Source organism: Antechinus flavipes, chromosome 3, assembly GCF_016432865.1.
Source record: "Antechinus flavipes isolate AdamAnt ecotype Samford, QLD, Australia chromosome 3, AdamAnt_v2, whole genome shotgun sequence".
NCBI lineage: Eukaryota > Metazoa > Chordata > Mammalia > Dasyuromorphia > Dasyuridae > Antechinus > Antechinus flavipes.
In genome coordinates, this window is record NC_067400.1 from 78,882,042 (window position 1) to 78,895,378 (window position 13,337).

The 13,337-nt window shown below is 39.2% G+C and overlaps 1 protein-coding gene across 3 annotated transcripts in view; it reads right to left on the reverse strand.

Moving 5' to 3' along the window:
- Window positions 1-13,337, reverse strand: part of NRP2 (neuropilin 2) — a 146,769-nt gene that overhangs the window by 20,789 nt on the left and 112,643 nt on the right. For 2 of the 3 annotated variants that reach the window (XM_051983718.1, XM_051983717.1), the window contains exon 16: window positions 9,304-9,661. The exons of the other annotated variant lie outside the window; for it this stretch is intronic. In XM_051983718.1, coding sequence (XP_051839678.1) covers window positions 9,381-9,661 — 281 coding nt within the window. In that variant the 3' untranslated portion in view covers window positions 9,304-9,380. Of the gene's footprint in view, window positions 1-9,303; window positions 9,662-13,337 lie in introns of those variants that run through there. 3 annotated transcript variants of the gene reach the window in all.

The window sequence follows — 13,337 nt, forward strand, 5'->3', positions numbered from 1 at the left end:
GGGTCCACCTGTGGTTCACTTGAATATTTAAAGCTGCGGCATACCATATCTCACTGACCTTAAAGAATGTTTTTTACATGAATTTTTTAGTAGAGAACATAAATAAATAATGCAGGGAAACAGCACAGTCACTCTTTGAAGAAACCAAGGGAAAGTCATTAATCATGGAGAATAGGACCCTGTCTCCTAGACCTGGGAACAGGACTACCTGTTGGGCTGTAATGGGGAAGACTAGAGAGAACTAGTTTTAATTTATCAGCTTCCTAACCCATGGATTTAGTTAATGTTTGCCAAATGCTCATAGAAGGAAAGACCTTGGAAGATACTCTCCATTAATAATAGGATAATATTCTATACAAATCTCCTTTTTCAGAGGGAGATAGTCACAAAATCGATGTGGTTTGAGCAAACCATTGTAGGAGGGGAGAAATAAACAGTACGTGACCCCAGCCCCACTGTTCAGTCATCATTCTCTCTCAAGTTTCTAAATGGGCAGGTGGCTTAGTAAATATACTTATCCATGCACAGTTAGGTACCTCTGCATGTCTTCCCTTAACAATCTGGGAGAATCATTTCATGTCTGATCTTCAGTCTAATTTCTGTGAAATCAGAGGATTAGACTGCATCATTTTAAACGAGCTTTGAAATTCTAACATTCTGTGATTTGGAGAGCCTACTTTAGTTTAGAGACGGAACCTACTCTGTTAGTCAACCCAATAAGGATTTACTGTGTCAGGCACTATGCTAAGCATTTGGGATACAAAAAAAGGCAAAAACAATTCCTGCCCTCAAGAAAATTAAAATCTAATGGGGTGGACAATACCCAAACAACTATGTATAAACAAGATTCATCCAAATACTTTGAAGTAATTTTAGAGGGAAGGTACTAGTACCAAGTCTTCTCATAAAAGGCAAGATTTTAGCTGAGCCCTGAAGAAAGTCAGGGCAAGAAATTCATTAAAAAGGCACTGAAACCCCATGGCATTTCCACCCCAATCCCAATTCTCCTTCTAGCATTGCAAGTGGTCAAGACACTTAGGATCCTTTCCCTGTGTTTACTAGGTTGTGTTTGGTCTGGCTTCCTTTGGCTTTATTTCAAGGGTATTAACACTTGGAGTTCAGTAGGTGTAAAAAAAAAAAAGAAGAAATAGTCATTTTTACAGGAGACACTACCACACACTAGGCTGGAGCTCATTCTTTGGCTGCTCTAATGAGCTAGGTGGAAAAGCAACATACTTCAGTGGCACAGCAATGGGTATGAAGGAAGATTGTCAGAATAGCTGCCCTGAGACTGTACCTATCAGGGCTCAAGGGTCTCTCTTGTAAAATAGAGATAACAATAATATATAATAATAATAAAATAGAGATAGCTGCAAGCTACCCCACTGGAGAGGCAGTTTGGAACTACAGTCAAAGACCTGAAAGTCTGAATTCAAAGTTCCACCTCTGAGCCATATTGGCTCTGGGATCCTGGGCAAGTCAATTAACCTCTACCTGCCAAAAGGGAATTCTCTATGACTATAAATTGAAGATGAGTTATTGATCTGCACTGATGGACAATGGTTTTCCACAACTAGAATTCACTTTACTATTGAAATCACAGATCTAAAACACTCCCCTCCTCCCCCCCTCATCCAATAACCTCATAGGATCGTCAGGGGGAGACTTGTTAAACAAGCATTTTTATAGTACCTCACTATCTGGATTTTTCTGCCATTGTTTGTGATTTCTTTTTAAGTTTTGATGCCAGATCAGAGCCCCAAATTTTTGCTGTTCTGTTAAGTTACACACTTTGAAATTTTCTAAAACTTATACACCTTCAATGTTCAAATGAGCTCAAAATGAGTCCCTTTCATATGGCCAATAGGCTTATAATTTTTCTGGCAGCAGATGCTGATTTACTCATAAGCTATTAAATACAGTGTGGTCTACGGATCTTAGCCACCCATTTATATATGTTTCTGGGTTCAGACTATATGTAAAGCTTAATTAAATCTCAAATTATTCTTTGCTTTCAGTTTATTGACTTAAAGCAGGTTCTTTTAGCTAGCCCTTCCCTCACCTTCCTGCCCTCCTCCCTTTCCTCTCCCCTCACTAGATTCATGTTCTATTTTCTTTGGATAGTTGTTGGAGTGGATGAAAGGCAAATTACAGCTGGGGGAACTCTAGTATCTGCACAATTAAAGGGAAAATATGCAGCCACTGATCTTTAGCTCTATTTGGGCTTGTACCATGGCACAAACCCTACAAATCAACACTTAAAATGCAGGCTTTTTCACCCCAAGGTACAGGGAGGCCAGTCTGCATTTGTGTGAAACAACCCCAGTGTCAATGAGAAGGGGCAAGAAAACAAATATGGCACCACTTAGAGTGGGTGTATTTCCTGTAGCCTCAGTATCTGAACAGGTTTAAAAACAAGCAGGGTCTCAATTCTTGTGTAACTCTATAAAGAACTAGGAAAGGCCAGGAAAAGGCTATTCTGAGACTTGTGGCTTAAGATTTATAATCCTTGGAAACTCTGACTATAATATTTATGCTTTGGCAGAATTTAAAAAACCACATTGTAGAATGCTTTACCTACAACAGTGCTGTACTCTGGGTTTATTCCCACAGGGCTGAAGGCCTTTTGTCCTTTTGTGGTAGTGACATTATACCAAAGAAGGGGAGCTTATCCAGCTAACATCTAAGGGACGAAGAGTAATGAACAAATTCAAGTTACAGATCTTAGAACTCGACCACAGGTCATTAAAGAAAAGGGTCGATTGAGCCTGAGTCTGTAAAATGCAAACAAAATTCAAATATACTTATGAAAAGCTAAACATTATCATTAACTAATGGCTATAGAGAGTTTTACTAAAAGCAAAGTATTTTGGTTAAAAACTGGTTAACCTGGACAACTGAAGTACAAAGTATAAAATTATCTTTATTTTCTGCTGAGGACATGAACTCAAGAGCTAGAAGAGACCCCAAAGATCATTTTATTTAATCTTTGCCTGAAGAAGAATCCTCTCCACAATGTGTGCATGTGTATACATATATATGAATGTATGTGTAAGTGTGTATATATATGTGTATATATATACATGTATATAAACACATGTATATATATACACTAAATATGTATACACAATTTTATTGTATGCAATTATATATGTAATATGCATAAACACACTTACTTGCTTATATGTGACATAGATAATATATACATCATACATGTTGATATTAATGTCTAGGATATTAAGTCTAGGATATCTAGACATGCAAGCAGCCAATAGTCTTTTACTAAGATCTCACATGAATAATGCTGAGCAGTACAGTACAGTAGAGAGAGTACTTGACCAAAAGTCAGATTTGTATTCAAGTTCCATCTTTGCAAAATATTAGCTCTACAATCTTGAATAAGTTATCTTCTATAGGACTCCATCTCTTCAACCTATAAAATGAGTGTCATGAACCAGAAATCCCCAAAGTTCTTCCCAATTCTATGCTGTGATTCTATATTGATTCTATATATAAGGGTTGTGAGTACATGAATATTTTAAAGTTGCATGTGCAATAGGCACACATATTAAGTTTATATCTATGTACTTGCTTATGATGGCTTTTTATTTACATGACTTTCAGAAAAGTATTTCAAAAAGTCATTTTCAAAATCCAAATAGGAATATTCCATAAAAAAACTTATCTCTAAAGCAAGAGTTATTAACTTTCTTTGTGTCGTTGGTCCTTCTGACATTTTGGTAAAACTTATGGACCCCTTCTCAAAATAATTTTTCTAAATGCATCAAATAAAATAGAATTGCAAAGGAAAACAATTATCTTGAAATATGGCTCTCAAAACAAGTTTATGGGTCCCATAAGAACTAGTGTTCTAGAGCAAGGATTAGATCAAGAGAAAGAGAGACAGACAGAGAAAGAAAGAAAGAGAGAGAAACAGAGAAAGAGAGAGAAAGTGAGAGAGAAAGCAAGAGAGAGAGAGAGAGAGAGAGAGAGAGAGAGAGAGAAAGCAAGAGAGAAAGAGAGAGAGAGAGAGAGAGAGAGAGAGAGAGAGAGAGAGAGAGAGAGAGAGAAAGCGAGCGCCCCATGCATGCTGGCAAAAATATTGTTCTCAAACTACTTATTTGCATAGAGTACCTAAACATTCAAGAACAATGCCTCAAGTCCTTGAACCCTAAAGAACAACCGCTAGATTAAAAAAAAAAACTCATTATCTTTCATAAATGAGAGCTACTAGTCAAATACTACTGCACCCTCTCCTCCTTGAACTCTGTCAGACGAGTTTATCTTTTCTCACAATGGGGACTTGCTCTACCTCTTATGTTACATAAACTATAATTAAGATGACCAGAGCCTCCAAGTGCCAAAGAAGAAGACTGGGTGAAATATCCAGTCATTGAAGAACTGACTAAACTACTATTCATTCATTAAAGACCTTATGAAAATTCTTAATTCTTAATCCTTTTTGTGTGGTGGATGCTTTTGGTAACCTGGCAAAGCCTGTAGATTCTTATCTCAGAATAGTTTTAAATATATAAAATAAAATACAAAGAAAATCAATTTCATAAAAATATAAGTTTTATGATTGTACATGTATAACTATACTGGATTGCTTGCTGTCTTAGGGTAGGAGGGATTAAGAAAAAAATTGGAATTCAGAAACTTACAAAAATGAATGTTGAAACCTATCTTTATATGTAATTGGAAAACAAGCTATTATCAAGTGAAAAAGAAAAAAGAATATAATCTTAAAAATATTTTCAAAAACAAGATTAAGAACCCTTTTGTTTACTGCATACTTAATTCAATAGGGAGACTGTTGCCCTTATTAACAGCCACTTTAAATATTTGAAAATGCAACCCAGAAGCTCTTTGGACTTCAGACACCTCAGACTGAAGTTATCCTCCTTGCAAACGGGGATCTTTTGCTTAGAAAAGTGGATCTGTACATTTGCCATCAACCATACACTGTAGGACCATATTACGGATGAGATATAATGCTCATGTGTCAAGAGAGGGTTAAATAAGACTTTCTTTTCCAGAGTTAATTCTCTATCTTCACAGACCTGAGAATATGACTCAGCTTTGCCATCCCATCTCCTATGGGGCTCTATGAAATGATACCAGCCATCTCTAGGGTTTTGCTATCAAGAGAAATTTTGTAGAATCACATTTAGCAATTTAGCACTTAACAACTTTTGCAAAATCCCACACCAATCATAAAAATTGGCCCAGTTGCATAGATTGGATAAAATTCCTAACAAGGAGTTATAAAAATAAAGAACGAAAAGTTGGCATTCAGCCCTGAGGAGTAAACCCACCTACCTCCCACAGAAATGCCCTGTAGCTTAGAAAGTAATACATTAACTTTAGAAGCATCAATTTGTTCAAAGTCCCCACTCTGACTTTGTTCTCACAGGCAAGGAAGAAAAAACCCAGATGTTTGTATAAAAAATATCATCATTTTATTACATTCCACACAATACATCTTCAAATAATTTCCAATGTCCACAAGTTATTTTCACGCACAGGCAACTGGGCAATGCAAGGGGATGTCACAGTTCTAGAGAATAAGAATTGGGAGTAAAAATCTCTAAGTGATCTTTTCTCGGTTTGTCTTTGGTAATTTGAGATATTAGTTTTGTTTGTCCGTTAGTTTCATTTTAAAGAGAGGGTATCTGTACCAACCTCTGAAATGTTACTGGTTGTTTTCCTGCCCAATTCTGGTTTTAAAGAAAAATGCCGGGGTGGGGCGCGTGCATGGCAAAGACTAGGTTTCACCTCACTTCCAGCATCATGTTTTAGCAAGGGAACCATATGGATTTTTTTTTTTTTTGCCCTAGGACAAAGACTATATGATAGCACTTGCTAATATAATGACAAGGAAGGGAACTTCACCTCAGAGACAAAGGTTTCTGTCTTGCTAATGTTTAAGAGCAGGAGATACTGACAAGGGACCTCCATGTGGGAAAATCTTCACAAGCCTGATCTGTGGCATTCCGTCAGTTGCTCTCATATCTCTCTCAATCCTGATGCAACTGGTCTACGACATGCATGTACTCATGTACCTTATCACTTGTAAAGCAGGTTAGCTTCCCTAACCTGCCCCATCCCGCCCCACCCCCACTTGAATTGAGAATCATAATTTCACTTCTGAAAGCAGCAGGTTGTGGCATATTTTTAATATCTGCAGAGTAACCTGCCTTTTTGCACAGTACCTGAAAATTACTAGGAAGATAGGGAAAATACTAAGAAGGAAGAGGGGGAAGGGGATAGGAAGGAGGGAGGGAAGAAGGGAGAGAGAGAGAGAGAAGGAGAGAGAGAGAGAGAGAGAGAGAGAGAGAGAGAGAGAGAGAGAGAGAGAGAGAGGAGTGAGGGGAGAGAGAGAAATAGAGACAGAGAGACACACACACAGAGACAGAGACAGAGAAAAAGAAAGAGAAAGAAAGAGACAGAGCGAGACAAAAACATAGAGAGAAGAGATACAGAGACACAGAGACATAGAGGAGAGACAGAGACACACACACAGAGATACACAGAGAAAGACAAAGACAGAGATAGAGACAGAGACAGAAAATGACAGAGATAGAGAGAATTAGAGGAGAGACACAGAGAGACAGAAACAGAGACAGAGAAAGAAAAATGGAGAGAGAGAGACACACACAGAAAAGGGCAATAGAATCAGAGATATACACAAAGAGAAAGGCAGAAAGAGAGAGAGAGAGAGAGAGAGAGAGAGAGAGAGAGAGAGAGAGAGAGAGAGAGAGAGAGATGTGACATCCCCAGTTGAAGTACATCATGGGAATTCACAAAGACTAGAGCAATCCCATAGACTCTACCTCGACATGTGCATAAAGACGATATATTTTTTTCCCACATGGAGCATCTGATAAAGATGCAGAAAGTTCATAAAGTTGCTGTCATCTTCTTTTAAAGAAGGGAAAATCTCTGAGGGTATATGAAAAGTCAGCCAGCCACTACACTGGCTGGATTTTCTGGGTAGTGTTTCCTAACTCATCATCTTCTTAGGGCACCTACAGAAGCATCTAACATCTTCATGAAACAAAATCGGCCCAAACTATTCACTGACAGAAAGAGAAGCTTCACTGGGACCAAATTCCTTCTGATCTACTGCTAACACGGACATCACAACAGGGTCCTCTACATCACATCTTATGTAGCTGCCCACCTCATCTCTATTTCCTATCAGGACATTTGAGAGGGGAAAAAAAACCTCTGAGATCTCAAGACACCTTCTGCTCAACTAGTCTATTTTTTCCTTTACTGAGTAGAGAAAATTGGAAAAGGAATGCTTAAAGTACAGCCAGGGCTGCTTTCTGGAATGCAGTAAAGAAGAGGGAAGCATCTTTCTTTCCAGAGGATGAAAGACACTTAATCCTAAAGAATCGCTTTTCTGGCTAGAGGCAAGCCGGGCATTCTGAAGAAATGCTGAATCTCTCTCTCTCTCCCAAGCACCCAAACATTCATTAGTACTGCGCACTAGTAGCTACCCAGAGGCAAAGGAGACATCTTTGAGTAGAATGTCTCTGTTCCCCTACACAGGTGATGGTGACCACAAATTATCCTATTGGTAGATTCATCCATTGCTTCCCCTGGTGACAAATAATTCAAGGGCTACATGACAAGATAAACAGAGACATTAAAACAGAAAAAAAACCCATCTTGGCTTGGATATAGATTCCATTTCATTACTGATATTTGAGTGATTTCTCTCAGCCAGGTCTTTCTTCACATGGCTTTTAGGGGCAATAATAGAATTGCATTCACCACACTTGCTACTCTAAGATGTAATCAACTTCTAGATTGTACAGACTGGCAAACTCAGGTCTATTTGCCAGGTGCTACTTAAGGCTTTAAGGAGTAGCATGTTGATAAATGTTTAAAAAAGGATACTTTCTAAAATGTTTTAAGTCAGGTGGATGGCCTAAGAGGGAGACAGCCAGTGTGCTCCATTGTACCCTGCTGATATTTAAGGAGAAAGCAAGGAAAGCCTCTGGCATTTGGGGTGAATCTCCTCTGGGGTGATCCTCCTTTTGGAAGGATATGAATCATACCAGATGGGCAGGCTTCAACAGGCCATATTCTGCATAATTAAAGGAAACTTTTGATCAATGAGAACACAAATCTGAGTATTAATACATGTCACCAAAATTTCAATATAATACCAAGATAATGGAGAGGACTCTTGTCTTTTATTCCCCTGCCCTTCCACAGGACTCAATCAACTCCCTTCCCCAGGTGAGCAGACTGAAGGTACAATATTCCAACCCTTTCTTCTTGTTCCTCCGCTCTAATTTAACAGCTGCATTTTCAACACCCATCTCAGATTTGTTTTTTATGACTTACTCCAAGGCTGGTTTTAACTAATAAAAGCTACACATTCATTACAAGCTTTTCTTTTATAAGGCAACTCAAACAGACTCACTTCAAGGGTGGCAACAGGGCAGGTTCTTTTAGCACCCAATGGCTCTGCATTAACCCATCATTCCAAGACACTTCCACGTATCCACTGTGAAAGGCCACAAACAGGCCTTTCTCTCGGGTCAGGAAGGTCATTAGGCCATGGGCCATTGTCTTATGCCCTCTCTATTTTGTTAGGTACCCAGAGATGATAATGACAGCCAACAGAAACACATCCAGTGCTGGATAAGGCAACAAAAAGCTTCCATTTCTTCCCCCAAGTAAACAAACTAGCATATTATTTTCTTGTGAGAGAGAACCCCCAGGAGAAGTAAAAGAAGAAAGAGCTGAAAGGGGGCCCTCACTCGATACACACATTGACTCAGTCTCTCACACACACCATGTTTTGTACATAGATAAGATAGTCATACACACACTCATACACACATATATGTACACATACACACGCACACACACACATGCACACATTTCTAGGCTTTCCCATCAAGTTTCTTGGCAGACTGCCCACTGAGGGGAGGTACAAGGGATAGGCTAAAAAACAAAAATTAAGGAATCAGTCTCTGGGTGGGTGGGTGGATGGGTGGGCTACATCAGGGTGGGGGAGGATTAAGGGAAGGAGGGTACATAGCTTTTCTCATAATCCACAATGCAGCATTATCATTATTTTTGCTTGACAACAGCAGCCAAACAAACAAAGGAGAAACCCAATGAACCCCAACACAGGGAGAATGAGTGAGATGGGATCCAAGAGCACGGGGTAGAAAATGGAGTGGGGTTTAAGGATATTGGAAAGAGATGTCTAGAAGTCCACGCAGAGACTAGGCGAAGAGGAAAAAGTGCAAAATCGAGGCAACGCATTTGAAGTCTTTTCATTTGTTTGTTTTTTTGTGTGTGTATGTTTTGTTTTGGGTTTTGTTCTCCTCCTCTGGACTGATCCACTCTCAACACTGCGAGCTGTGGTCTTGCTCTAGTTTTATGGTTAGGGTGGGCTCCACTGTCAGAGGGGCCCCGTTGGTGTACTGGGAGGTTTTGTAGGTGATGGAGTGATCGGTCTTCTTGGCCGCAAAGCGGAACCGGTGGTAGTGGAGCACCAGGGCCAAAGCGACGGAGACCAGCACCAGAACGGCACCTCCTGCGGCTATAACGTAATACCAGTAGGCTGGGATGGGCTGCACTGACACCGTGTCCACTGTGGGCTCGGTCCCTGGTAGGAGGGTGCCTCCTGGTGGAGAGACATAGAAGAGTGTTGCTAGGTGGGAAGCATGCACACTAGTAAAAAATTAATTTACAAAAAAAGAGAGAGAGAGAGAGACAGACAGACAGACATACTTTCAAGAACACAGGCAAGTACAAAGCGGTGCCGAATCGACTGCTGAGTTATGAGTTATGAAAGGGCGATTGGGGTGGAAATACCAATTCTGGCCTGGCGTGTAAATATTCTCCAACGGTTTATTAATTAGCCTGGCTAGACTTAAAGGCAAATTCCACCCTGCCTTGCCAACTCTGCTGTGCCCATCAAAATCAGCCCAGTCTTGTCTCTACAGGACAACTGCAGTTGTCAGGCAATGACTCATACATCTTTAGTTTTTTAATTGGAGGTAGGGTTTTAATAGTGAGTTGCAATAGAAGTTGTAAGAGAGCAGGAAAACAGTAGAAAAGTTACACACACACACACACACGCACATGCACGCCCATGCACAGAGAAAAACTAACTCTTGGAAAAGCTACCGAACAGCAATGAAGCTGGCGGAGCAAAATTTAGATGGCCAACGATGCACTAAATTATTGGATGCACCCAATGGAGCCTCGGGGGAAGATTGGCCAGTTCGGACTAATGTTAAGTAGGGTTATTAATTGTTTCTCCTGGAAAGTTCCATCAGAAGAGAATCTGGTTCAGAATATCTCTGTGCCCCGTCTAAGATTGCTCAAACCTGAAATGATCTCCACTGATGAATATAGTTTATCTTCGACTTCAGGAAAATCACTCTGTACCCATCTGCATTCTGGGGCTAGTTCTGAGTCCCAAGACACAAAGTGGTGGTTCAAGAATGGGCCTGCTTCTTTGGTGTGACCCAGGACAGCACGGAGCATTGCTCCTGGGGGGCTCCCATTTACATAGGCTATTGGGATTTGGTCAAAGTTCTTAACTGAACACATGCACAAAGATTTGGGTTACTAATGCTTAGACTCAGATCTGAATCACCCGATAGCCTCCCTATAATAATTATGGTTTAGCAAATGTGATCGTTTTGCCAGACCATTTTTTTTCCTTAGGAAGTTGATTTCCTAATACATTCATCTGTAGTGGAAGAAAAACAGATCTTCCTTAAATAATTTGTTAGAAAGAGCTTAACTTTCTTGCTTTATCAATGTAACTTGCCAGCTCCTCTGGACAGAGGATGTCTTCTCTTTCCAAAGTAAAAGGAATACTTTTTGTAAGTCACAGACAATCAGAAGCGCCTGCAGTTCTGGAATAGTGGAGTACTTCGCCATATATACCCTGACCTACTGATATCAAAGCCACTGATAAAGGTTCTTGGACTCAGACAATATAACAGAAAATTCCAGTGATTAGCACAACCCACTGTATATAGAAGGCACTTAATGAATATTTCATGACTGAATGAATAACATCAAGCTACATTTCTCATTTTCCTCTTCTTGCCTCTCTTTTACCCTTTCACCTTTTCCCTTTTCCTCAATTCCCACACATCTGGGAGAATTTTTATGCCTTTCAATAATGATATCACTGTAGCAGATAAAGAATTTGGTAGGCCTATTGGAAATTCAGAAACTGAGAAAAGTTGACTTCAGATAGCCAGCCTGAAACTCTCAACAAAATGGAGTCAACTCATTTATTCAGGTTACTAAGAATATGAACTGCCTGATAAGTCTCTGATGCTGTTTTTTAATTTTCTTTTGTAGACTCAGAAAATAAAGTACAAGAAAGAAAAGGCCTGAAGATGACTCAGAGGAAGGCTCCCATAACAGCATCCTCTGGGGGAGATATTTTCATCTGATTTGGAATTTGGCTCTCATGGCCTTTGAGGGACATACTCTAATGAGGATGCGGCTTTCCAGTCAGAGAAAAATGACAGTAATGAATCAATAGGGATTAACTCCACATCCAAAGCACCTGACCAGACAATAGCAACAACCCAATTTTCTATCAAGCCAGAAAACAGTCACAAATGTCTACTTGCTCCTTGTTACTACCTCCTATTTAAACTCCTTCAAATTCTCAGTAAAATGCATTTTTTCCAGATTAATTGTAGAGTTCTACATTTAAAAAAAAAATACCATTCTCACTGGACTTCTAAATGGCTATGTGGAGGATTTGGAGGCCCTTAAGACTCTGGGAGCCATCCCTTGGGCCAATGACATGGCTGACATTGGGTTTCATTAGTTCAGTCAACCAGAGAGGCAATAAGATGTAGTAGAGAGCCAGCCTTAAACTCTAAAAGAACAAGCCCAACTTGTGACACATATAAGCTGTGTGACAACAGACTGGTCATTTAATGTCTCTGTGCCTCTAAGCAACTCTCAGACCATAAATTGTATATAAGTTGCTAAAGGCCAGTGGTAAGGAGAGTTTCAATACCAGATACTTCTTACACTGAAGAAATTACAAATCTGGATCAAAACAAACCAAAAAATTCTGTCACTCTAGTCTCTTAGCAAGGGGAGAGTAGAGGGAATGAACAATCAGGGATCTCAGATGTGGAATTAGCATGGTTATCTAAATCTGGATCAGAATGGGGGATAACTAGTGAGTGGAAATGAATTGAGTTCAGGTCTTTCTTCCCTAACCAAAGACTGGGACATATGGAACCTCAACCCTCTTTTAGTTTTCCCCGTAGCAGATGTCAGCAGGAGAAGAGGACCAATGTCCAGAAGACTGAAGATGAAACATGCTGCTCACTTCAAGCCCTGGAGTAATGAATTTAACATGCAGAGAGAGGTACATTTTGGGGATATGGCTAATGTGGTAATGTACAGTGCAGGACTATACACGTTTATAATGAAGGGTTTTTCTTTATTATTCAATGAGTGGGCAGGGTTGGGAGAGAGGACACATTAAAAATGCATGTAAAATAAACTAATTAATTTTTTTAAAATTATAAAAGAGAAAAGAGCCGGCGAATCTTCTTTCTAACCCATTTACTTTCATTTGGCCCTAGCAAAGATCCTGATAATCTTTTAGAATATTTTCTGAGAAAAGAAATCTATCCTCTTGAGGAAATCTATGTCTGGCACCTAGTAGGCATTTAATGCCTTACTATTGACTGATTTTTCTGCATCGTTTTATTTATTTATTTATATATGTATAATATATAATTATGTGTTATATGATTATATAACATTAAATAGATAGTATATACCTTACTATTGATTGATTTTTCTGCATCATTTTATTTATTTATTTATATGTGTAATCTATTATACAACTATGTTATATAATTATAAAATATAACATTAAATAGGTAGTAGATATTATATAACTACATATAATATATATTATCTATATAAACTTTTTTGTGTTACAATGTTATTCTCAAGAGAGCAGGGATATATCTTATCTAAACTTTTTTTTATCTCCCCTTGTGCCTTGCACGAAGCTCTTTACACAGTGAAGAGCAATTAGATTTGTTTAGCTTGTCTCCAGAAGGCACAGCTGTGAATAAAGGGTGGAAGCTGGAGAGAGGCAGGTTTGGGTTATAAGGAAAAAATTTTTTAATACTCAGTGTCATCCAAAAATGGCTGCCTTAGTAGGGGTCGGAATTCCTTTCACTAGAATTCTCTGAAGAAGGCCGATTGCTTGGAGGATAAGTCATGGAAGAAATTCTGGGTCAAGTGTGGATTAGATAGGATGATGTCTGAGGTCTGCTTCCTCCAAT